Source organism: Lonchura striata, chromosome 1 (assembly GCF_046129695.1).
Source record: "Lonchura striata isolate bLonStr1 chromosome 1, bLonStr1.mat, whole genome shotgun sequence".
In the NCBI taxonomy this organism is placed as follows: domain Eukaryota; kingdom Metazoa; phylum Chordata; class Aves; order Passeriformes; family Estrildidae; genus Lonchura; species Lonchura striata.
Window position 1 is genome coordinate 149,796,260 of NC_134603.1, and position 24,468 is coordinate 149,820,727.

General features: G+C 41.8%; 1 protein-coding gene across 4 annotated transcripts in view; it reads right to left on the bottom strand.

Annotated features, from left to right (window-relative positions):
• The window catches only part of DPP6 (dipeptidyl peptidase like 6), a 546,530-nt gene that overhangs the window by 357,214 nt on the left and 164,848 nt on the right, over nucleotides 1-24,468 (bottom strand). Inside the window, exon 1 of one of the 4 annotated variants that reach the window (XM_021543893.3) lies at nucleotides 9,276-9,320. The exons of the other annotated variants lie outside the window; for them this stretch is intronic. Coding sequence (XP_021399568.1) covers nucleotides 9,276-9,317 — 42 coding nt within the window. The 5' untranslated portion in view covers nucleotides 9,318-9,320. Of the gene's footprint in view, nucleotides 1-9,275; nucleotides 9,321-24,468 lie in introns of those variants that run through there. 4 annotated transcript variants of the gene reach the window in all.

Consider the following 24,468-nt stretch of genomic DNA (forward strand, 5'->3'; position numbering starts at 1 on the left):
TGAATCACAGCTCCTCAAGCTGCCCTGAGCTGTCTCCTGAAATGCCTCTCAAAATTGTCCTGCTCTTTTCCCTGATTTCAGTTCCAGACACCCAATACCCACCTGAAGCCCAGCACTCAGTGGATGTGGGATTCAGCTGGGACACCTCACAGAGTCTGTGCAAGGCTGATGGAGGACACAAACCTCTCCACAGAACAGGCAGGAGAGGTCATGGGTGAGGAGCTGATTGCAGGAAAAAGGATTGCATTAGCCATCACAATTCTTTAAGAAAAAGTCTTTCTAAAAGAAATTTTTGGCTTGAGAAATAGTAGTTCTTAGGATTACACAGACACTTGAAAGGGGAGGGGTGTCACAGAGGGACAGCACAAAGCAGCTGGGAGAAGTGGCACTGGGTGCCTGGATTTGGTTGCAGGAGGTGCACCTGCCCTCATTGAGACATCCTCCAGCAGCTTCCCACGGTGCAGGAGTCTGCCCTGAGCTTCCAACCTTCCCACCAGCATCCACAGGCATGGAGGAAAGCTTTAAACAGACTGCACAGCCACATTTGCACCCTGTGCATCAGAGGCACACCACAACCCCTCACTAAGGCAAAGGCACACTCTGGAAAGGGATTTTTCCACAATTAGCTGAGGTGAGGGAGGCAGCACCTTTGTCCCTATGCTGAGTTCCTCACCCCTCCATGTCCCTTCTGTAAGGGCTCTCTGTGTCCTCTGACAAAGGAGGGTCAGATGTCTGCACTGGCAAAAAGCTCTGGGTGAATTTTAAGCTGTATCTTATTCTGGAAGGCTCTGCCAGGAGACCTTTGTTAGAGAGTCCTTATAGCCTTTATGTTCTCAAAGATGCTTTTCATGCACTCCATGTTTCTCTGTTCTTCTTTGTTAATAAGGACTCAGGAAATCACTGCCAAGTTTCTCATACCCTTATGAACAAGTGGATGCTGCGACACTGTTTAATTATTAAATAAACCTGCAGTCTGAAAGTAGCTGGAGACAGGGAATGTCAAAAAAATGGTGCAACGCTTGTATCAAATGCACTGAAAAGTGGTGAGAAAATATGCCTAGCGAAAAGCCTGATCAGGATATGATACAAATTGCAGACAGTAGTTACATTTTTAAAACTGGTTTCACTGGCATTTATAGTGTATGTGTATTTATAATGTATGTGAGAAAAGATCCTTTGAAAAGTATTTAAAACATGATTGCAAAGAACTTTATTTGGGGAGAAAATTACCCGTAATTTTAGCAGCTTCAACTCCTATCTACAGCAAAAATAAAATAGAACAAAATAAAACAAACATCTCCTGGCCACTGCAAACTTTCCCTCTTCCCTTTCCACAGTTTTATTTAATTGTGGTTTATACTAACTGCAATTCTATCCTACTAATGTATAAAGATGCAGGCTCACATGCTTACATATCAGCATCCTGGCAGATAAAGCACATTATGGGGTGCTAAAGCTCAAAGGAGAAATGAACCTTTCATTTGGAGCTAAAATGATTTTTTTTTTTTCACATTTCATTGTGGCATGATGCTGTGCTACTCCCAAAGCACAGGGGTACAAACCCAGGAACAGGCACTGCACTGTAAGTTTTTTAAATACATGGGACAAAAATGATTACTGTTTCTGCTGACTTTCAAAGAGCACCAGCACACCTGCCTACTGTGCTTCTGAAAAGCCTTTCTTCAAATATTTCTAAATAATAGCAAGGCATTCCTGTGAGGAGCAGCTGAGGGGTCTGGGGTGTCTAACCTGGAGAAAAGGAGATTCAAGGCACCCTTATCATTCTCTATAACTCTCTGAAATGAGGGTGTGGGAGGTCAGGGTGAGTCTCTTCTCCCACATAAAAATCAAGTGGGCATGGGGAAATGGTCTCAAGTTGTGCCAGGAGAGGTTTAGGTTGGCTATTAGGAAAAAATTCTTCACCAAAAGGGCTGTCAAGCACTGCAACAGGCTCGAGGGAAGTGCTGGTCACAAGTACTGGAGCCTGTAGATGTGGCTCCCCACATGGTTTAGGGTGGACTTGGCAGTGCTGGATTGGACTTGGTGATTGTAGAGGTCTTTTCCAACTTCACTGATTCTATGGTTCTGCAGGGATATATTATTTATTAACTGCAAGATGAAGTGAGTGATAGTTTTAATGAAATTTCCATTAAACACATAGAAAAGGGGACACAGATATTCCCTGAAGTTACTATGAAAGAAAGGGAGTTGGTTTTTTTTATTATTTCTTCTTACCATGGAATGAATCTGCATTCTAATACATCACAGATGCAACCTGAATGAGTGAGAGTAGTCCCAGGCTTTGAAAGCATATCCACTCTCCCACCTTCACGGCATTTCCTAAAGCCACTAACTTTTGCAATTTTTTCACCTTACAAATTCTCCAAACAGCCACTTCCACACCTTTATTTTGACTTATCAAGGGAAGAACTTATTCAGCCATACCTGACTGAGGGAATTCATCATCTGGCTTAAGGCTGCAATTCAAGACATTCTCAGAACATAAAAACACAGCAATATTTTATTGAGCACCTTTTCCAGAAATCTATGCAAATATATACATTACTCCTTGGCTCCTTGGCCTGCTTTTTTTTTTTTTTTTTTTTTTTTTTTTTTTAATTTTGTTGCAACCAGGCACAGGAAACTATCACAGTGGCATGAGTGGCATGAAGAGATACAATCTAATAAATGTGCTGGATCAGAATTGTTCTGACGAGGCTCAGTGTAATAAATATATGATGAAAATAACACCTTGTTAATCACCAAAGCACATTCCCTTATAGACACCAAGGCTTAGACTGGCTTATGGGCAGCATAAACCAAGCAGGATTTGACAAAGCATTGAGAAAAGAGATCATTAGCTTTTCAGAGCCATAAATCTCACATATCCCATTTTTAAACCACTGACAAAGTATCTCCATGGATGGACTGAATTTTTCAGATGGCATAATTTCCCAAGGTCTAGTGGCAAAACTGCAGGAATCATAAAAATGACCCCAAAATGACAGTTTATTTTATGATTTATTATTTAACTTGTAGCAAAATTATTATCTTACTGAACTAAAGGACTGCATTTCTGGTCATGGAAGCAGGTAGAAAATGAACACTAGCAATTACTAAATCAAACCAACAGGTTAGAGACCACCTGGAAAGGGAATTTAACATGGCATGTGAGGGATATCCATCCATCCATCCATCCATCCATCCATCCATCCATCCATCCATCCATCCATCCATCCATCCCAGTGAATGCACCCACCAGCTTCAGTGGAGCGAAAATTAAAGGCAGAAACCAGCTCTGACAAGTGGAGACAGAAGAGCCAAGATGTCACAGAGAGTTTTGGGGGATAGGAAAAGAATGATGCTGGGATTTGCTCAAGGGCTCTTAAGTGTCTTGAGACTAAACCCTCAAGGATGAGGGAATGATGAAATGTCCCCATATTTCATAAAAGATCCCAGTTTAAATACAGGTAAAGTAATGCACAAAGAAGAAATGACCCTAAAGTTTACATAGAGAATGATGGGTTTTGAGTAATTAGCACTCAGAGGGGAGAGCTTGGGCTAAAACAAACAGATCTATGAAAATGTCAGCTGGTGATCAGGATCAGTCAAGGATGCAAGTCAAATGCTGCAAGTCATTAAGAAACAGGGAGCAGGCCAGAAAAAACACACAGGACAAGGATGTAAACAAGGAGGTGTGGAATGCAAGAGGCGAGCAGGGAATGCTTATTTATTCTTCCAATATCATAATTATGCAATATTGTATATAATGCACTATAAAGGGACATAGATTCAAAAGCTAATGGACAAATTCATAAAAGAAAATTAGTTTAGGATGGCTAAAAACATGGATAGATCTGGCTTATGAAATTGCTGAAGGCTACAAAGATGTACTTGAAAATAGAGAATGTTCAGGAAATTTGAAAATCTGTGAATTTCAAGACACTTGGTTAATGTCTAAACAACCAAAGCATAAATGGCTCTGTTGGTTTTAGAGTATTCTTTTAAGAATTTATTAATCAGCCACTGAACAGGAAAAACACTGCAATCATATTTTGCAAAGGATCTAGATACAGAAATGTGTTTTGTACTCAGCAGCAAATATAAATACACAGGAGAGAGGGCTGATCTGAAAACAGCTTGAAAATAGAAGAAAAGGCCAACTTAATTGGATAAATTTATTTTAATTGCTCATTGATCCAACTCTTGTGATATCATAGTACAGCATTCTCTTATTTCCTCTTACTTTATTGTGGAAACTCAAGCAGTCTAATGTAGAGTCATGATCATCAAGGGAATAAGTGGTTGGTTGGGCTGTTTTATTTCTTCAGGAAAAAAAAAGTTAGCTAGCTGTATTCTAGTGGCTTTTTCCCTTATGATGCTTTGTACTGGAGCTCTGGATTGCCACACGAACAGATAATCCAAAACTCCATCAAAGTGATCAAAATGTATGACATAGCAGTGTGCCTCCTAAAATGTCAGTTTGCTCTGTTAAACCATCCTTAAGCTCTAACAACTTCTCAGCAGAAAGCTCTAAAAGTTGTTCATGTTTTGCACTATAACCTTGCTAAATATCACCAGGCTTAGAAATCCAAGAATATCAATCTACCAGCAGTAGTACTATGGCAGTACCCTAATTTCTACATCATAGAAACAGAATGGTTTGGGCTGGAAGGGACCTTAAAGACCACCTAGCACAACCCCCTGCCATGGGCAGGGACACCTCCCACTATCCCAGGATGCTCCAAGCCCCATCCAACCCAGCCTTGAACACTTCCAGGGTTGGGGCAGTCACAGCTTCTCTGGGCAACCTGTGCCAGGGCCTCACAACCTTCTCAGTAAATGATTTCTTTCTAATATCTAACCTAATTATAACATCTTTCACTTCAAATCCTTTACTCCTTGCACAATCACTCCATGCTCTTGCAAGCAGTCCCTCTCCAGCTCTCTTTTAGCTCCTCTAGGCACTGGAAGATCTCCCCAGAGCCTTCTCCTCTCCAAGCTGAACAACCCAACTCTCTCAGCCTATTTCCATAGCAGAGGTGCTCCAGCCCTCTGAGCATTTTTATGGCCTCCTCTGGGCTTGGTCCAACAAGTCCTTGTCCTTCCTATGCTGGGGGCCCCAGGTGGGATCTCTTGAGAGCAGAGTAGAGGGGCAGAATCCCCTCCCTTGGCCACGCTGCTTTTGATGTGGCCCAGGGCACAATTGGGTTTTGGGGCTGCAGGCACCCATTGCCTGGTCACACTGAGGTTTTCATCAACCCATGTCCCCAAGTCCCTTCACTCAGAGCTGCTCTCCCCACCCAGCATGTCTTTGTGCTTGTTTTCACTTAAGGATTTTCCTAAATAGTGACTCACAATAAAAACTCTTTGCCTGCTACATAAGAGCTATAATTAATTTTCTAGAACTGTCTGGGCAGATGACAACTCTTGACCCCTGATTTTGTTTAATGGAACCCATGGGGAAAACATTTTTGGTTTAGCTCTTTCCCTGCTAGCCAAGCAGTAAAATGGGACCTTTTCCAGGAAAGTAATCATAGGAAGTCCTTTGAAGTTCTCTCTGACTCATCCTCTTATTTACATGTCCCACAACTCAACACATAATACAGTGAAATATCTTTTTAGTTAAAATGGGACAGCTCTTAAATTATGATCCCAAATATGTTGGTAGGTCATTCTGTGGTAGGGACAGGTAGTTACTTGATGTTAGAGGATGGGGTTGAGCAATGTAGGATCACTCATTTCATTTAAAGAAGCAGAATTCTCCCAGAAATGGGTATTTATAAATGCCTGTTTTGCTAATCAGCCATTCATCTGCAGGTGTTTAGGAATGCCTCTTTGGCACTTAGCCTGAAGGACAACAAGAACAAGACTGCTTTCTTTGAGAGAAGCAGCCCTGACATTCACACCCATCCCCTGACTCCTTGGGATATTACTGATTGCACCTTCTTAGTTCTTGTTTCTGCATCTGTCTTCTATGCCACCACAACATTCCTCTGAAGGGAAAAAAAAATCCTTTTTGGGCATAGCACATATCCTATACTTGCCATAACACTAAATGGACAGAAACACCTTGCTGAAGACAGCCCAGGGGAATTTCCAGTCCCTTACAGCACAGTTTCCCAACTACCACTGACAGATGTTTGCCTTCTCTGTTCTGAATTGTTCTCTTCACAAAAAGTACTCCATATTCTTTCTTAAAGTCATGTATAATTATTTCTTCTAAAATCTGACCAACATATTATTGTTGCAAATTTAAATTTCTCAGTAGAAAACTTTATTACAAAAAAGCCTTTTCATAGCTAAGGCACTTGAATTTTTTTCTCTTCAGTTTTGTCTTTTTTTTCAATTAAATGAATACAGTTTTTCATATTTCTTTCATATTCCTCAGCCCTTCTGAGTTCATCTGGAGCCCTTTCAGCTTCCCTAATTTCCCTCCAAGCGTTACGCCCAGCATTCAATTTCAGACTTCTGTGGTACCAAATAGAACTGAATAATTACTTCCCAAAACTTAAACACAACCATCAATATACCCTGTAATGAGCACCATTTCTGCAGTTGCATACATTTTGGATCTATATTTAACTTGTCAGCATCTATGAAAGCCACAAACTCCCTTTCCTGCAGGGAGCTGCTTAGGCAGTTATTCCTCATTTTATCCTGGTGTCAGAGGAGTTTCCTTCCTGACTACAATACTCAGCATTTGTTTTTCTTGACTTTTATCTTATTGATTTCACACTGTCACTCACATTTATCATGATCATCCAAAATTCTATGCCTGTCCTCTTTGAGAGTGCTTGCAATTACCAATTTTTAAAACCTTAATTGCACTCCTCCTTCCATTATCCAAAATGCTTACAGAACAAATATGCAGATATAGTGCACAAACTCTCCTACTCATATTGAAATATTAGCCTTTGAGAGATGGCTGCAAGCATGTGGAAATCTGTAGAAAGATATAATAATTGTATTAAAAGAAAAACACACACACACAAAAAAAAAAAATCCTCAGTTCAGAATTTCATCAATTCAAAGCCACTTTTCCCCAGTTCCTGCTTCCAGGGGTGCTTGTAAAGGAAAAAGCTGAACACAACCCTTTGTAGGAGTCCTACAGTGGTTTTTACATTCTGGCACACCACTCCCAAGGGAAACTGGCATTTAAACAGGGCAAAGTCACAAATTCCAGATAGACACTACCATTAAGTTGAAATCCTGTTCTACCTGCATCAATGCAGAGGAAAACAAGTTATCCAGCACAAGCAAATTGCCTATACAGACTGAACTATAAGTTTAAGTCTAAACTACTTAAATTTGCTTACAGAACTGGTAGCCTGTTACTGATGTGCCTACTTCATTATTCAACACAGGAATGTAACTCCTCACTCTTCTCACAGGTACTGTCAGCTAGCCAAAAAAATAAGTGAAGTTCAGCATACACCTATTTGCCAAATTGGTTTGGAAACAGTGAGGTTTCACTTCCATGAAAAGTTGTGAAACATGACATGACTTTGCAAATAATAATCTTCCATTTCCAAATATTATCATAAGATGAATGTCCTGAGCATTTCTTTAGATTCACTGAGCAGGCTCAAATTCTTCTTCAACTTGTCTAATCAGAAACACAGATTTCCCCATCAGGTCCAAAACACCATTTCAGGCATGAAGTGAACATAGTCTACCCACTTAAGGCCCTCTTATGAAGTTACAGTCCCATAGCATCTGGCAGACTGATGCAGTATTTATCCTCACCACATTCCCAAGAGGTAAGGAATGATATTATCCCACTGTAACAGTGAAGGACTCGAAGCCCAGTAGATGTATAGCTGCCCATCCATGCAGTAGAGCTCAAGATAATGAATCCCAAAGTTGGTACAAGCTGAGTCTGCTCATTAATCCCCTGAGGAATGTATTATTGGGTGAACCATCATGCAAACATAAAGTCCTGCTTCAACAGGCAGAATTTGCAGCCTGTTGCAGCCACCAGCAACATCAAATCCATGGCTCCCACAGGTTGTGGATTTCTCCTGTATTGACAGCTTTACTGTCAGCACAGTGAATGCACTCTGTTCTCAGCTGTTATCTGGGTTAGGGTCACTGGAAAAGTGTGGCAGGATCTGATGCTGCTAATGCTGCAGGTGTTTTCAGGAGTTACTCAAAGGGCAGCAAAACTCAGCAGCAAAAACATCCCTGGTGTGACCAAAGAGAATACCTCATTTCAAGATATGTTCACAGGTTAAAAAGCCAGTTCAAGTAATTAGCTTTTATTTAACATTATTTTCCACCCTGAATAACTCAGTTTGTACAGTTACATCATAGAAATCCCAGCTCAATGCTAATGCACAACTCTTCAAATGCTGCAGCATCAGTCTGATGGGATGAGAGAAGTGTAACAGGCAAGCTGCAGCTGTCATTTTTCCTAATGAAGAAAGCACTCCCCAAATCAGGTTTGGCCTAAAGAATCTGCAGCAATGACAAGTCACCTGCTGTCCTGCATCCTTTGGGTCAAACTCCATGGCATGAACCAGCTTCACATTTCTGCCCCACTCAATGTTTGCTGTAAAAATTTTGTCCAAGGGTATTGCTTGCACAGATATGTCTGTCTAGGGGAGGGCTGAAGCAACCAGAGGGTTGGCAGAGGTAGAAATAATAAGTTAAAGAGTAACCAACTCACAAAAAAACAACCAAACAACCAAATGAATACAAACAGCAGCAACAAAATAAAAGGAATTACATGGGAAGAAAACATTCTATGTCAATGCAAGGCAGACAGGACAAATGCAGTCCTGATGTAACCTGTGCTGCAACAGTGTTCTCAGTGATCCAACACATCCTACAATGGAAAAGTCAGAGAAGCAATGACAGTGCCAATAATTCCATCTAAGGACAGATCAGTGAAACACATCACACCCAGGCCTGCACAGGAAACCTCCAGACTTCTCCTCCCCTTCCCTGCTCCCACAAGACTTCAGAACTTCTCTGCTCAGCATCATTCCTGAATTCCCTCCTGCCTGGGACACAGAGTCTTCTTACAGCAACACCCACCCCCATGAGCAAAACACGGAGATTTCAAACTGCACAAGAAACTTTTTAACTTTCTCCCAATGCACACCAGGACTCCTTCATCCAGAATTAAAGGTTGCTCTTGACCGCACCTGATGTGTCTCAGAGAAATCCTATCATCCTTGCTGCCACAGGTAGCAGGGGCTTGTGGGCTGGCTGGAACCTGGGTCTGTTGGGCTGAAATATTGCCAGCCAGCCCCCCCCAGCCCTCCTACCTGTTTCACTGGAGCTGCCTCCTCCACAAAGAATTCTTCCATGGCTGCAGCTGCTCAGGGATGTGCCAGGAACCGGGGCGAGGGGCGGGGACAGGGGTGGAGGGCAATCCTGGAAAGTGGCACAACCTAGATACACAGGCTGGCAGAGCAACCAACGTTTTAAAAAATCTTAATTAATTACATAGAACCCAGCAAAATTCTGAACAACTGAGCTGGCTCTGGGGTTGGTGAGGTTTTTTTAAGCTTCCAGTGAAGCCGAATCAAAGGCTCTTTGCTCTCTGCTGAGAAGTAAGCAAGGATGGTAGCCATCCTTTGAAGGAGACACACCACCAGCAGCCAGCAGTGTGCCTTGGCATGAAGCTGAAATGAGACCAGAAGAAGCTTTTTATCAGTCGTGCTACCAAAAAAGAGGCAGCTATTTAACCATCCCAATGCTACAGTGATGTTCAGAAGAGAGATTGGGAGTGCAAATGTCCCTCTGGAGCAATGGCAGGTGGGGAAAGTCAGACAGAGGCATCCTGCAAGGGCACCCTGAAGATGGACAGGCTTTGCAAAGGCTGATCAATTATGGCTTCACATGGGTCAAGTCAATAGAGTGACTCCAAAGGGAAGAAATTCTTACAAGGACATGGCCTTTTCCCCTGCAAAAACACTGCAGGCTGTACCCCTGTGCCTGGGATACATCTCCATGTCATTAATGGCAAAATTCCCTCATTCCTAAGGGTCAGGTTCAGGTCTGCAGGCACAGAAAAAAATAACTTTCTGGTGAACATCAAGTCATGTCATAGTAGCTCGAGGTTTTCATAATTCACAAGGAAAGTATTTAAAATAATCTGAAGAGTTATAAAAAACAGCAGAGGATTCCTGACATAATAAAAATCTGTTCCCCAAGGGGCATGTATTTGGAAAAAAAAAGGTATTAATTGTAAAGTGATGCAGCATAGGGAGTCATACAACTGAAGGGAACATGTGCTTCAGATCTTCACTGAAACAAAATGAGTTAGAATCTCTCAGCTTTTCACAGCACAGCTTTCTTCCCAGCAATCATATATTTTTTTTTCCTGATGCAAGTCAAGAAAATAGGCTTTGAAAGTCCAAGAAACTCCAAGAAACTCTGTAGAAAAATAAAATTATTCAGGTTTCTTTTTAAAAAACTACTACAGTGCAATCAGACACCAAAAGCCAACACCATTGAGTTCATTGCTAATGAAATGACCTTAAAAATCTACATTTCATTAAACGTGGTATGAAATAAAATGCCACAGGGGAAACATTATTTTATTTAGTAATATCAAAAGCTGTCATTTTCTGCAACAGCCTGGGGCTACAGAAAACCATATTCCCACGAATAATTAGCATTTGGCATTAAGAAGTATTTTAGCAAGAAAGCTGCCATAGTTCTAAGTAGTCCAAGCCGAAATGTTGGAGAGTGCTAATGAAAAGTTGACTGTTGGTTGTATCTATTAATTTGCCTTTGTAGAGCTAAAATCAAAACGTTTTCATTATAGTCAAATTTTGTTTTAATATTAATGAAACTAAAGCCACATGAAAAGTTCTGTACAAGGAAGAAGAAAAATGGAAAATATCATCAAGAAAAAAGCAACAATTTGCAACATTCTAACTTGAAAATGGCCCTTTCCTGTGTTAACAAATAGCCCAGTTCAGTAAATTACATAAGCAAATTCTTAATTTTAAGAATACAAACTTTTTGGAACCACACTTGATGCTTCAAAATCTAATCTGCTCTCTACATTTCAAAGGATGGACTTCACTATGTTTTACTATGTGTAAGAACTTTTGCTGCAAAAGCAAAATTTCATGATCTTTATGGACTTTTTAATCTGTTTTCAATTTCCTTTCTATTTCTGCAAGCTAGGGCCAGAAAAAAAAATAGAATGCAGTTTATAGCATAAACCTGCTGGCATTTCAAAGGGACTAAGCACAGGAAATTATTAGATATCAATTTCCCTGCAGTAAGTATGCACAATTTCACTTTTATGACCTGGCACTCAGAGGTAAATGTAAGGTAAGCTGAGTTAATCAAGCCTGGGCTGATTGAATGATACCTGGAAAAAGGAAGAAACAAGCTGCCTCACAGAGCTGATGGTGCAGCAAGACTGGTTCATATCAACAGCCCTGAATCAGCCGCCCTGAGGCAAATCCTGCAGTGCAGTAACAGGTTCACATGACAAAACTTCACAAATCAGGGAGGTTAATACATTCACCAACTGTAAAGGATGTTTAAAGTCATTTATCCAGAAATCCTGATGGTTACAGGCCTTCTCTCAATTTGAGTTCTGTCTGAATTAGACAATCCATTAGTCCTGACTAAAGAAAATCCCAAACTGGAGTTAATTACAAAATTCTTGGTAATTTTTTCAACTAACAGACTACATCTACCTGCTTCCTTTGGAAATCTTTGTCTATCTTCAGTTTTCTTTACTCTGCTCTATTTACCTCTCTTTCAAGCAGATCAGAGAGACAACACAATAGAAACCTGAATTTTCACTTTAACAAACAAATATTTCAAGCTCACTCAATTTAGTGAGACATGTTTCTTCTTCTCTTATGCAACATCAGAAAATCTCTTGATCCTCTTCATTGTGCTCTGCATTTTTGGAAATATAGGTACTTTTCACACATGTATTTATAATTAACAATCTAATCAGGATCAGTTAAAATATACTGTAATTTCCTACTTAATGAAGGGTCAAATACATGTGAGCATTTTTGAGCACACCAATGTACTGGGGTCTTATTCTTCACTTGAAACCCCTTAATGACACCAAGTCTTTTTTTTTTCACAGACATTACTTCCCTCACCCTTCAAATATGACCCATATTTTTTGGTGTCATATGTGATTGACTTGAAACAGACAGGTTTTGTGTTCTTTTAACAGATCCAACACATCGTGCATCTGTCACATTATCTTTAGAATTGACAAAAATGTCAGTGTAACATAATCAGAAAACTTGGTCTACCATTGTCTCCTGCATTCTTATGGGTGAAATACACAATTTCTGGGAGGGTGGACCAAGAACCAGCTCATGCAGGACTAAGCACATTTATTCTGTGATGGTTCTTCATGAACAATTACACTGTTATAAAGTTATTGGCCATATAACAACCCAACCTGTCTCCACATGTTGAAAATGTTGATATCTTTGGGACTTCATCATCTTTGTCTTTTCTTACGCTTACTACTAATAACTTTTTCTTTACTTGCATCCTGATTTAGTATTTTTACATTTATAATCCCTTCTCTATCTGTATTTAAAAATCTCCTTGCACCTTTTCTCAAAAAGATAGGCTAGAAAATAAAAATAGTAGCTTTTCTAGACTGAGTAATCAGGTCGCTTAGAGAGCTATTCCTGAGCAGAACACAGAGAGAGGCCCTCTTGTCAAAGTTAGTGTATCTAAAACTTTCCTGAGATTTAGTTCCTGGAAATTCATGGCCTTCAGCACTTGTTGGGAATTCTGGACTCACACTGACATGACAAAAACACAGCACACCTCTGTCAAAGTTGTCAGCTGTCAATTGGCCTTTCTCTTTTGAGATTGTGTCATTTCTACTTGATTTCTCCATGAAACTATTAAGGAACCCAGCCTTGCTTGAAGAAACCTGAACCCTTGGTCAACCTTCAGAGGAATTGGAACCTGAATTTTGAGAATTTAAAGCCAGGAGAGTTTGACTTTCGCTGGCATTGTCTCACAAATATTCTGCACAGGTCAGATGTTGAGTAACGTGAGTGTAACACAAACTGTCACACACCTTTCCTGCATCAGGGAAATACCAGCAGAGCCTCCAATCAAACTCAGCTCACCCAGGGATATGAGGCCATGACAAGATGCTGATAACTTGAAATGCTCTTGCCTTTGTTCAGTACAGACTGGAAAGAACCATAATCCTTTCCTGTTGTCTTTTCAGCAATATTTATCACTTCACTTTCTTTTACCAAGTGTTTGGATGAAAGTTATAACAATTACAATCTCTTAAAAAAAAAAATCTTCTGAGACACTGATCTTTGCATTGTAAACAGAGAGTTCAGGACAGAGGGATATTTTTAAAAATCCAAATAGTGCAGCTCAGTTTTATTCCTTCTTTGATACTGTTCTTTTTTATGTTGCTACGGTATGTCTGCTCCATGTGAAAGTGAGGTTGCTATGGAAACTACTCATTATTTTTCAATAGTAGGCTAGCTACTTAATAAAAATCCTACATCTTTTTAATCCCTAGAGAGTCCTAATTTATCCCATACACAGACTTTCCTTCTTGACAGTTCCTTTAATATTCACTGCACTGCAGTGCACATTAATCTGAACATGTCCAACAAATCCACAACTTACTTCTGAAACCAACTTTCCAGAAAAGTTTGGGGCTTTTTAGCTTGTCTTTTACCTGCTTATATTTCTGTGAAAGAATGTAGGTATGAACAGCAAAGACAAGAGTGGCCCGGTGTAAGAGTCTGACATGGAAAAAAAACCCCAAAAATTCCTTTCTCTGTAATAAATGGAAAAAGGTGGAGGAAGGAAGGATGGACCATGATCTGGTTAGCCTGGAATTTGAGTTAATTCCTTACTGTCATGGTTGGGGGAAGGGAAAAGCCAAAAAATGTCATGGTTTGACATTGGCACAATGCCAGCGCCCCCATTAAAATGCAACTTCTCAATTGAATGCTGTGAAACGCGATTGAGAACAGAGCAAAAGCAGGCCCAAGCTTAATAACAAGGGAAAAAACTTTATTAAGCTACTACTAATATACTACTATAAAAGGAAAAAAAGAAGAGAAAAAACACACAAAATTCAAACTGAAAACCTTGCAAAGCATTCCTCCTCACACCACCCAACTCCAACAAACCACAGTGAGACAAAATCTGGACCACAATCAGCTTTCCACCTTCTAGACAATTGATACTCAGTTATCAAGGGAGATAGGAGTCTCTCCTGTGCCACAGACCCCTCAAGAAACACAGCTCCACATCCTGTGTTTCCATGTCACACATGGCACTGCCTGGAGAAAAAAGTTTGCCATGGTGACACTCTCCTTTACATGCACAGTGCTCTCACCACCAATGCATGGATGGACAGACTGCTTTTAGGATTTTTTTCCTTTCAAGGATGCCCTGCCAAGAGGGGAGAAAACAGTTCATTTTTTTCATTTTTGGGACCACAGTCCCCCTCATTTTCCCCTGGGGAAACAGGGGAACAGAGATCTTCTTCTCTTCTCTTCTCCTTCTCTGAGGACAGGGGGCACCACCACAAACCCCCTAACTTTTTCTCTGTTCACTCCATTTCTGTCTTTTCACAGCTGAAGCAAGTCTTTTGGATCACTGGCATCCTCCTAAAACACAGTCTCTCTTGGAGGAGAAGATCAGTTCAGTCTGTGGATACCAAGAAAAAGTCCAGCCAAAAGCCACTCCATCATCCCCTCCCACCTAGAATTTCTCCTTATAACATCCCAGGGTCCAAGGTGTCTCTCTTCCTCTCTTTCAAACCGAGCAGGAGTGAAATTTCACAAAGCTTTCATTTCTCAGGAAGGGTTAAAAGTTCCAACTCCCAAGGATGGCTCGATGCCCAGGCTCCAGCTCCCACGGGCAGCTGGGCACCTTGCAGCCCCCTCGCTCTTCTCCTTCCCCATGGTGAAACTGCTGATAAAAACTGCTGCTGCTGCTGTCTCTTGAGAGAGAGAGAGAGAGAGAGAGAGAGAGAGAGAGAGAGAGAGACTCTGGGGGGGAATGGAGACATCCCAGATTTCTCCACCCTTCCATCTGCAGGGAGTTCCAGTCCCTCCACCCTTGGGCAAACCTCCGTCAGGCCATGGGCCTTCCCCTCCCCACCCAGCCACGGCCGGGCAGGGGAGAGTTTGCACTGCACCCTGACTGGAACCAAAGAGAGCCAGTTCCCCTGGGAATTCTGCTTTTAACCCCTCTGTGTTCTCAGAGGCGTGTCCACCTTCAATTGGTCAATATCCAAATTGGACCAATTCCTTTAGAAAAAATTCTTTTTCCGTGTCAAACCATGACACTTACGGTGCCACAGCCTTCCCTGGCCAGCACAGGCAGCATTTGTGGTCTCTCTCTTCCTCAACTCAACACCCATAAAATAGGTGGTGCTTATTTGGTAAATAGGAAACAATTTCCAAAAGGAAATTTCCTGCTTGGAAATTGGAGCCCTCCCTGTTTGACAGGCTAAATTCAGCAGGGATTGTCTCAGGCACTGGGGCCACAAACCACATCAGGGCAGTCAGAGGGTGGGAGCTGTGGGGACTCCATGCTGTCACCATGTGTTACAACTTTCCACCTCTCTGCTGAGACATCAGACTGTCCCTCCTATTCATTTACCTTTTTTCCAAAGAAGCAAATTAAGTAAGAATTAATGATGACTCTTTCCTACCTAAATCCTTTTATATTGGGTTTAATATTCCACATTGGGTTAAGAGAATGTTGTTGGTTCAAGGTCTTAATTTCAGAACCTCTGCTAGTGCTAAAAAGAGACTCCTCTCTTAGAACAAATATTTATTCTCCCCTTGAGGATGTAACTATTTTGAAACATTCATTCCCCTCCAAGGATCTGACTATTCCCACATTTCTTATGATTTATTTGAGGCAGATCAGTGGCAGTTCAGTGGAGCAGCTCTTATCAGAACAAGAAAGAAAACTAAAGAAGCTGCAGCAGCTAATTCTCTCACCCCCCCTTGTATTAGGCAGGTTCCTCAGCTTACTACAGAATTTAACTGCTCCACCAAATGACAAAATTTCTCCAATAATGCACACTAAATGAGCAACAGGAATTCCAGAATTTAATGAAAGCAGAATTAGGCTAAGAGAAAATTAAACTGTCTTGAATATTTCAGAGATTATAAAAAACATTTTCATGCTTGTTGCTGTGACTCTTTTCTTTTTCCCTCTACATTTTCCTCCAGACAATCTTGCACACATTTCATATGGGCAATCACAAGTAAACCTGATTAAAATTCAGCCACGGATGAGAGCAACTAAAGGGAAACTTTTAAAGTTAACAAGTCTAGATTTAAGTCTTCCTACACATAATCAGCTTTTCCTCATGGGATTTCTAAGAGGAATCAACTTTCTCATCATTCACTGCCTATCAGTCCTTGCACTGTGCCATTTAATCTCATTTTTAACAAAGGAATGAACACATTGGGGCTTTTATATAATTCAATAAACTTATCTTCTAGCAGGCTGCTTACAGGTATTCCATATCAATATCAGATAACATAAGTATAATATCAATAATTTGCCATGCAGTCTGAAAGGTTTAAAGCCTCAAGTGCTTTTGCCACAAATTCAGGTAAAAGACTTCCAGCATACTTAATATTCTCCCCAGCCTTCTTGTCTGGTTATTATCATCCTAGGACAAGAAACTCTAGAATTTATTCTTGTTCACTGCAATTGAAACTCCTTCCTGCAGGAATTTTTGGCTTTTTCCTGACCTCAGCTTAGAAAAAAATTTCCCAAGACTCTTTTTGAAGTAAAATTTTAATTTTACTTCATTGAACTCTGTCACTTTTTTGACATTTCCCAAAAGACAGAATATGACCCATAATGATTTTCAAAGTTATGTAGTCCCTGAACTTACAAAGCTCATAAATATACCCTAAACAGCTTAACTGAACCAAAGAGTTAACGGCACATTGTAGGTGGACACACAGAGACTTATAAATTTTATTCAAGGAAATTTCAATAATAAAGCTGAAACTGAGATGACTTTAACTGGAAGGTAGGCAGCAGAGTGCTGGAAGGGCATTAAAGCACTGAGAGTGAGACTCAGGAGCTCTTTCCTGAGCCTTATTTCTCATAGCAGAAAGAATTTCTGCTCAGCAAACCCTGCCCTCTGGTGACTAAATGCCATTAGTGCCATGCATATATAAATATTTGGGGGGTTGCTTTTTGCACGTACATTGCCACAAAAAACACAAGCAAACATCCATTCAGTGGCATGATTTGGATTTTATTTGTTCCTTCTTCAGATATTAATGAAAAATATTGAGGGTTTTTTTCTGTTTCAGAGAAACATTCATGCTACCTACCTATCCTTATATACATTATGTATATAAACCTTTCATACTATATGCACCCCTTTTCTCAGGAAACAACCAGCCTGATCACACACTGCTACAGATTTATTGTCCATGAATCATGAACCTCTTTGGAATGACACACATCATATTTGTACAATCAGAAATCAAAGCCTTCCTCAGATAATAAGAAAATTGTGAAATCCAGATATGTACATGTTTGACAAAACCTTTTTCCCAGAATTCCTATTTAACTGTTTTATTTAAAGTTATTTGCTAAACTATTTTCCTAAACAGCTATCAGCTCAGCACACAACTGTGCTTCTTTCTGAGCAGTATAGAGTTTATGCCCCCCTCCCATCCTGCAAAAACTCGTGTGGTTGTAGCACAGACACCTTTTCAATTGCTATAAACCAAAATCCAGGCAGTCATCAAAACCAAAATTGCAGCTGAGGGGCAGAGATCAGCAGGTCACTGGATTTTTAGAGCAGTTGCCAGAGTTTATAAATTCACTGGCAACTCTGCTGAGAGCTGCAGGTGCACACATGGTGCTTCTCTTCCAAAACTGAGGAGTTACCAGAATTTTCAGTGGATTTTTTTCCCCCTGCCAATTGTTAGGTAGCATCCAGGCCTGGCACAAAGCTTTTCATGCTGGGACACACCTGGACAGGCAGGTAGAAATGGAGGGGAGAGACCCATAAATCACAATTTCTTCCTTGTCCAACGGCTGCACACCACAATATATTACATTTTTTGCTGGTCCCAGGCTGGGAGCTGCACAGTGGAGGAAGAGTCGGGTGTCAAGTTGCAGAGGAGCCTTGAAAACAATCTCCAAATGACCCACAGAACACTTAGCTGGGTCTGGAGGGTAGCTGAAAGGCTGGAAACAGCTGTGAAAACTGGTTAACTGAGAGCATTGCTATTGCTCTCACTACAGCCCATTCACCCCATGGTGTTAAACACCACAGCTCCTGCAAAGATGGCTTGAGAAGGTATTAAACAGATACCAGAAAACTTCCTGCCTTCTCCATCCTCTGCCAGGAACACTAATGTCTGTGGGGCCACATGGGGAAGCCAGAAATTACCCCACCAAAGGGACTACAGACAAGTTTTACCCTGCCCCAAATCTCACCCTTGGCTCCCAGCACTGGAGTGAGCAGTTAAATAATTTCCATTCCCCATCATTTTGTTCCAAAAATTGAGAAATGCTTCTAACCCTCATCCAGTGGAGAGGCAAGGGGGAGAAAGGTGCAGTTGCTCAGCACTGGAAGATGCCTGCTGGCTCCCCAAGCCCATCATGTAAGTCAGCAAGGCTGCTCCCCTGGCCCAGAGGATTCACTGGGAAAGCAAGAGACCTGCAGAGACCAAACCCAGCAAGAGCATGGGAAGAGGTCCAGGGAAGTGTCCTTCTGCACAGCCTAAGGCAAGGAGACTGCCCCAGGCAAGAGCAAAGCCACCCAATATCCTGAAACTGCACCAGGGGAGGTTTAGATTGGATACTAAGAACAAATTTCTTCTCTGAAAGGGTCTTCAAGCATTAGAACAGACTGCCCAGAGAAGTGGTGGAATCTCCATGTCTGGAAGGGTTATAAAATCGTGGATATGGCACTTGGGGACACGGTTTTGTGGTGAACAGAATTAATTGCTGGGTTCAATGATCTTGGAGGTCTTTTCCAACCTTAATGATTCTTAGATCCTACGATTCTTGCTAATGCACAAGGCAAAGGCAAAGCAGGCATGAAAAAAACAAATAAAGCAGTAAGAACAACAGAGCTCAAAGCACAATCAAGAGAACAATTATCAGGCTAAGAGGAGAGACATTTTATGCCTTGCTACTTTCTTTCAGTCACAGAGCTACAGCTAATTAGAAAAGATACAATTTTCAGGCAGAGTGGGATTTTCAAGTTAATGGTGCCCTTAATTTTTTTTTTTTTTTCTGGCTTTCATTGCTATTCATGGCACAGGAGTTTGCTGTCACTTACTCTGACTCAGCAAAGGTCTTACATGTGCGTGGGTTTAAGTCCATGTTTAAACCAGTATGAGTGAGAACACGAGTTTTCTGCTGAGCCAGGAGCCCCATGAGGAGTGCCTGGAGTTCCTGATCCCAAGGCAGGGATGCAGGATGTGCAAGCTGACCTCAGCAGCTGAGAGAGAGCACAGGGCCCAGGTGTGGCTCTGGGCTGAGGGCACAACTGACTCACGGGTAGGGGACACATGGGGACAACCTCACCTCAATGCTGAGCTCAGCAGCTCAGATGTGCTGTGGAGCTCAAGAGCCAACAGCTGCCAAAGAACCAGAAATGTTGGGACACAATTAGAGCTTGGAGCAGTGGGAGAAGGCAGAGCACCCTACCATCTAAATAGCTATTGCTGCAAACTTGGGCAATTGAGTTCAAGGCAGTTTTCTACAGAAAGACTGCATAATAGGATGGCCAGGAAGATGGGCTGTGCCACTCCCAGCTGATGAAGGTGATGAGGCCACTCACCAGCCTTGAAGCTGATGAAACATCATGAGGTTTCAAGGATTGTTTCAAAAAAAATAAGGATCTTCCAAAATCTTTTATATGTGGCACCAGTTCCCAACAACTAGGACTGGAATTGCTTAGTGAAAGGGCCAGTGTCTCAGGCCCTGGATTTGCAGCCCCACAGCTCATGTAGCCCACACAGCAGTGCCAAAGCAAAGGAGGGTTTCTGCTGTTTCAGTCATTGCCAAATTGCTGATTTACTGAAGACATGCTGAACGGCTCGGAGACAGAGAACATTTCTTTATTGTTGACAATGCTGAGCCTGTTCTTAGAACTAAATTGCTGGAAAAGGAGGGAGAGAAGAGGCAATTTACTTGCAATTGTCTTGTCTCCAGTTCTGTCGCTTGCTTTATATTCTTGTTTTTGTCTCCTCATCTGCTCCTGCCATAAATTCCTGGCTGTGCTTGTAAAGCCTTTTTCCTGTACCTCAGTGCCCAAGGGATGCAAGCCATCCACTGAGCTCACCTTCTGTCGCAGGGCCTCGGGAGGGCACCACCAGAGGGTTTGAGGGAACACTGTGATCTTCATTTCAGTGACACGTCCTGTTCATGCTATTTTAATTGCGGTTTAGTGGCTTACAGCCAAGGCAAGGAGTGAATTTCAGGGCAGAAGGCAGACAGCTTTATACTTTCACTCCCATCTCTGATACCAGCCACAGCTTCAAACCACCCTGTAACTTGAAAAGTGCATTACAATGCACCAGTGTGCCAGCCTGGTGGCAAAGCCACTAAGATGAAAAGCAATGACACATATCACTTCTTTCCTCCTTTTTGTGTTCATTGTCCGTTACTCTCTTTCTCAGTTTGCCTTCCCTTCCTTTTATCTTCACCTCTTTTCCTGGAAATTTGGAGAACTTGTACAGCAGTTTGAAACTCGTGAGTTTTATGCAATTCTCACCTGGACGCTGAAAATCAAAGTGAAGTCTGAGTCACACTGCTTAGGAGGGGCTGGGGCCTTCTGTTCCCACTCCAGCACAAACTCACAGCAGGAGAGCAAAAGCACAGCAAAGCCGGGCTCCCACACATTTTCTTGGGCAGCAGCATGTTAACTTCACAGGAATCTCATCTGCCTCCCCAGCTCTGCTCCCCACACCATGTATTCCAAACATACTGCTGATGGAATGCAGAGACCTCCAGAACATCCAGACTTTCACTGGTTATCCTCACTTAGGGAAACCAAAAGGGTTTTGCACCTCACTGGTAAATAATAATACATTTCTCAATTAAAGTAGTTTGGCAAATTTATTGCATTGCATCCAGGGATTGCTCTGACTAGACACTGTCCCAGCTTCTGTCCCAGTTTCTCTGTTTTCTAGGCAGTAATTTAGACTGCAGAGGGGAGCCCTGTTCCTTGATATACTGACCTAGGACATGCAGGGAACAATTCCACTGTTTCTCAAAAAACAAACAAACAAACAAACAAACAAACAAACAAAAAAAAACAGTTTACCTTCCTGATTCTTAGAAATAAAAGGGGATAGGGGCTGGCCAGGTGTTATGTGGAAACACAGAACTAACTGATGATTTCCCTGCAGGTTTAGAGCAAGAAGTGTAGGGCACATCAGGGTTCAGGTGCACAGGAACAGCAATGTTTCTTTCAATTTATCCTCTTCTTAAAAAAGACCTTTCTTTCTTTCCTTTCCCTTTCCAAGAGCGGAGAGTTAATCTTTGAAGCTCAGTGCCCCAGGATTCTGTGTATGCCAGAAGTTTATATGTGTTTGTGTGAAAAATCCAGTGACATGGTCTTGGGCACAGAAACATCCTCAGCCTCAGGCTGCAGGGAGGACATGCTGGGGGAGCTACACACTCTGTTTACACTTGTCTAATATTCTTTCTCCAGGCAATCACTACTGACAACTGTCAAGGAGATGAAAAGAGAAACTGCTTTGACCTTTGGAGTGATCCAGTATACACCCTGCTATGTTGTAGCACTGGAATTTACTCGGTGACTTCAGCTTTCTTTTAGAAGCTCAACACCTGAAATTATAGAAGCAAATCATAAAAGGCCTTAAGGGACTTAGAAATGTTTAATCTCCTGATTAAATTAATCAAATTTTAAATTGTGTAGGCTTGAGTTTATGAATGCTGGGAATTTGCAATATTAATGCCACACACCTTTAATTTCAATGTTTGCCTCCTCTATTTCTCCAAGACACTGCACTGATCAACTCATAAAGACAATTTCTCCTGCTGTCCTGTGGCAGGAAGGACCTGGGAGGCAGCAGAAACAGGGCAGTTGGGCTCTGCATTGCTCTGGGTGCTCCTCTCCCTGTCTGTGATTTGTGTAATAGAATTCCCTGCCAGGGGACACAAAGACACACGGGCAGCACTCCCAGTCCTGTGATGAAAAAGGGACCATGATGGGAAACATTTGAGTGCCTCCACATCCTGTGCACCATCCCAGAAGCAACAAGGGAGCAGAAAATTCTTGTATCAGGAATGGTGTGGCCAGCAGGAGCAGGGAGGTCATCCTTCCCCTGTCCTTGGCACTGGTGAGAGCACACCTTGAGTGCTGTGTCCAGCTCTGGCCCCTCAGTTTGGGAAGGACACTGAGATGCTGGAGCATATCCAGAGGAGGCAACGAGGCTGGAGAGGGGCTGGGAACACAAATTCTGTGAGGAATGGCTGAGGGAGCTGGGAATGCTCAGCCTGGAGAAAAGGAGACTCAGGGGTGACCTTGTCACTCACTCTCTACAGCTCCTAAAAAGTGGCTGTGGCCAGGTGGTGTTGGTCTCTTTCTCCAGGCAGCACTGACAGAACCAGAGGGCACAGCCTCAAGCTGCACCAAGGGAAATATGGGTAGCATATTAGGAAAAAGTTTTTCACAGAAAGGGTTATAAAGTTCTGGAAAGGCTGCCTGGGGAGGTGGTGAAGTCACCATCCCTGGATGTGTTTAAAAACAGACTGAATGTGACACTCAGTGCAATGGTTTAGTTGAGGTGTTGGGGCTGGGTTGGACTTGATGATCTTTAAGGTGTCTTCCAACTCAGTCATTCTGTGAATTCTGTGAATTCTGTGGAAAGTACAATGTTCCCTCCCAGGAGGGAAAGAAAGCAATCCAGGACTGTTCCAGGTGGCAAAACAGACATGCACAGCTGAAGCTGAGAAACTAACCCTGCTGCCTGGCTACCACCAACTGTTCAATGTGGAGTCCAGTGCTTCCCTGGGGATTTCCATTGACTTTGCTTCTGAAAAGTAAGGAGTTCACTACTCTCTGCATTGATTGGGAAACTGGCAGTCAAGTGGAATAGCAGAGTAAACCCAAATCCAGACCATGTGTCATCCCATTAATGATGTCCCAACAGAGCAGCTCTAACCCAGGCTCCACTGAAGCCCACACCCCTCATGGCCCTCACAGGATGGCACTTCAAAATTCCTACAGAGAGATTAATGCACACATGGTCATCTGGTTTGCTTTAGGCTGAGATCTCCAGCTCAGATCACAGGGTCATTCTCAAGCCTCAGGGCTTGCCATGAACAATTTCTATTCCATGGCCCATATCCCATCCCAAATCAGCACATGCAGCTCTCCAGAGGCACGCAGAGGGGTTTGTTCTGTGAACTGAGGGGCTCATTGAAATTCCAGTTACAAAACAGGTTACTTCAGGGATGCCCACAGTTTGAATAATTTAAAGTCAAACTGGACAAACACAAGAATGTATTATGCAGAAAAGCCCACTTTGGAAGGACAGGAGATAACCTTCTTGGTCTCATTTCTCTCCTCATCACTTAAGCTGTGTTAAGAACTTCAGCTGGAAAATGTTTTTCCCAGTGGTGCAACATTGGAACCATTCTGTGAAGCGCCTGTTTAAAAATCAGACCTAAGCACATCAGGGAAACCATCCTTAGCTGCATTACTGAGGATTTCAAAATGTACCTGGTGAATCATCAGATCTCTTAAAATCAGCTTCTCCAGCAGCTTCAATTTCAATTTCAAAATGCCCAAAGTTTTCAGGGTTAGTTTACAATCTACTCTCTTGCCCCCTTAAGAGGAAAGAGAAATTAATCTCTCTCTCTGCATCAGTAGTGGCTTCTGTTAAAATGTTTTTCTGCACATATCCACAGACTATTCTCTTGGTCCTTTTGTGACCATTATTGTATTTTTTATTTCTGCTTTTTCTCTCAATAGGTGGTTGAGTTTGATCACACACCTATAGTACATTTTCTAGAAGAGAACTGGCTGTTCCCCTCCTTACTCATTTTTCTCCTCCATTTTTTTTTACCCTTGAATTTCATTTGGGACTGCATAAAGAAGCCACAAATCCATCATTTATATGGCCAAAGTGGAAGACTCGAGGCCACCTCCACAGATACTTAAATACTAAAGTCCAGCAAAATTCAGTTCTCTCCCTGACCAGACTCTTATATTCAAGCTAATTATTATTATTTGTACTATGGTTTTTTAACAAAAAAAATATACATCCTAAATCTTCATTTTCTGTTAAAAGTATAGCAGGCAAACACTACTAGAAGTAAGCTTGTTCACTCAAAATTCAGCAATATCATGCCACAGAATTTTCATTCTTATCAATCCCATATAGACAATAAACAGGAAATTTTCTGACTCCTAGATGCTAAGAATTATTTTGAATTTCATGACAAGAGATAGTGATCAGGGAGAAATAAATC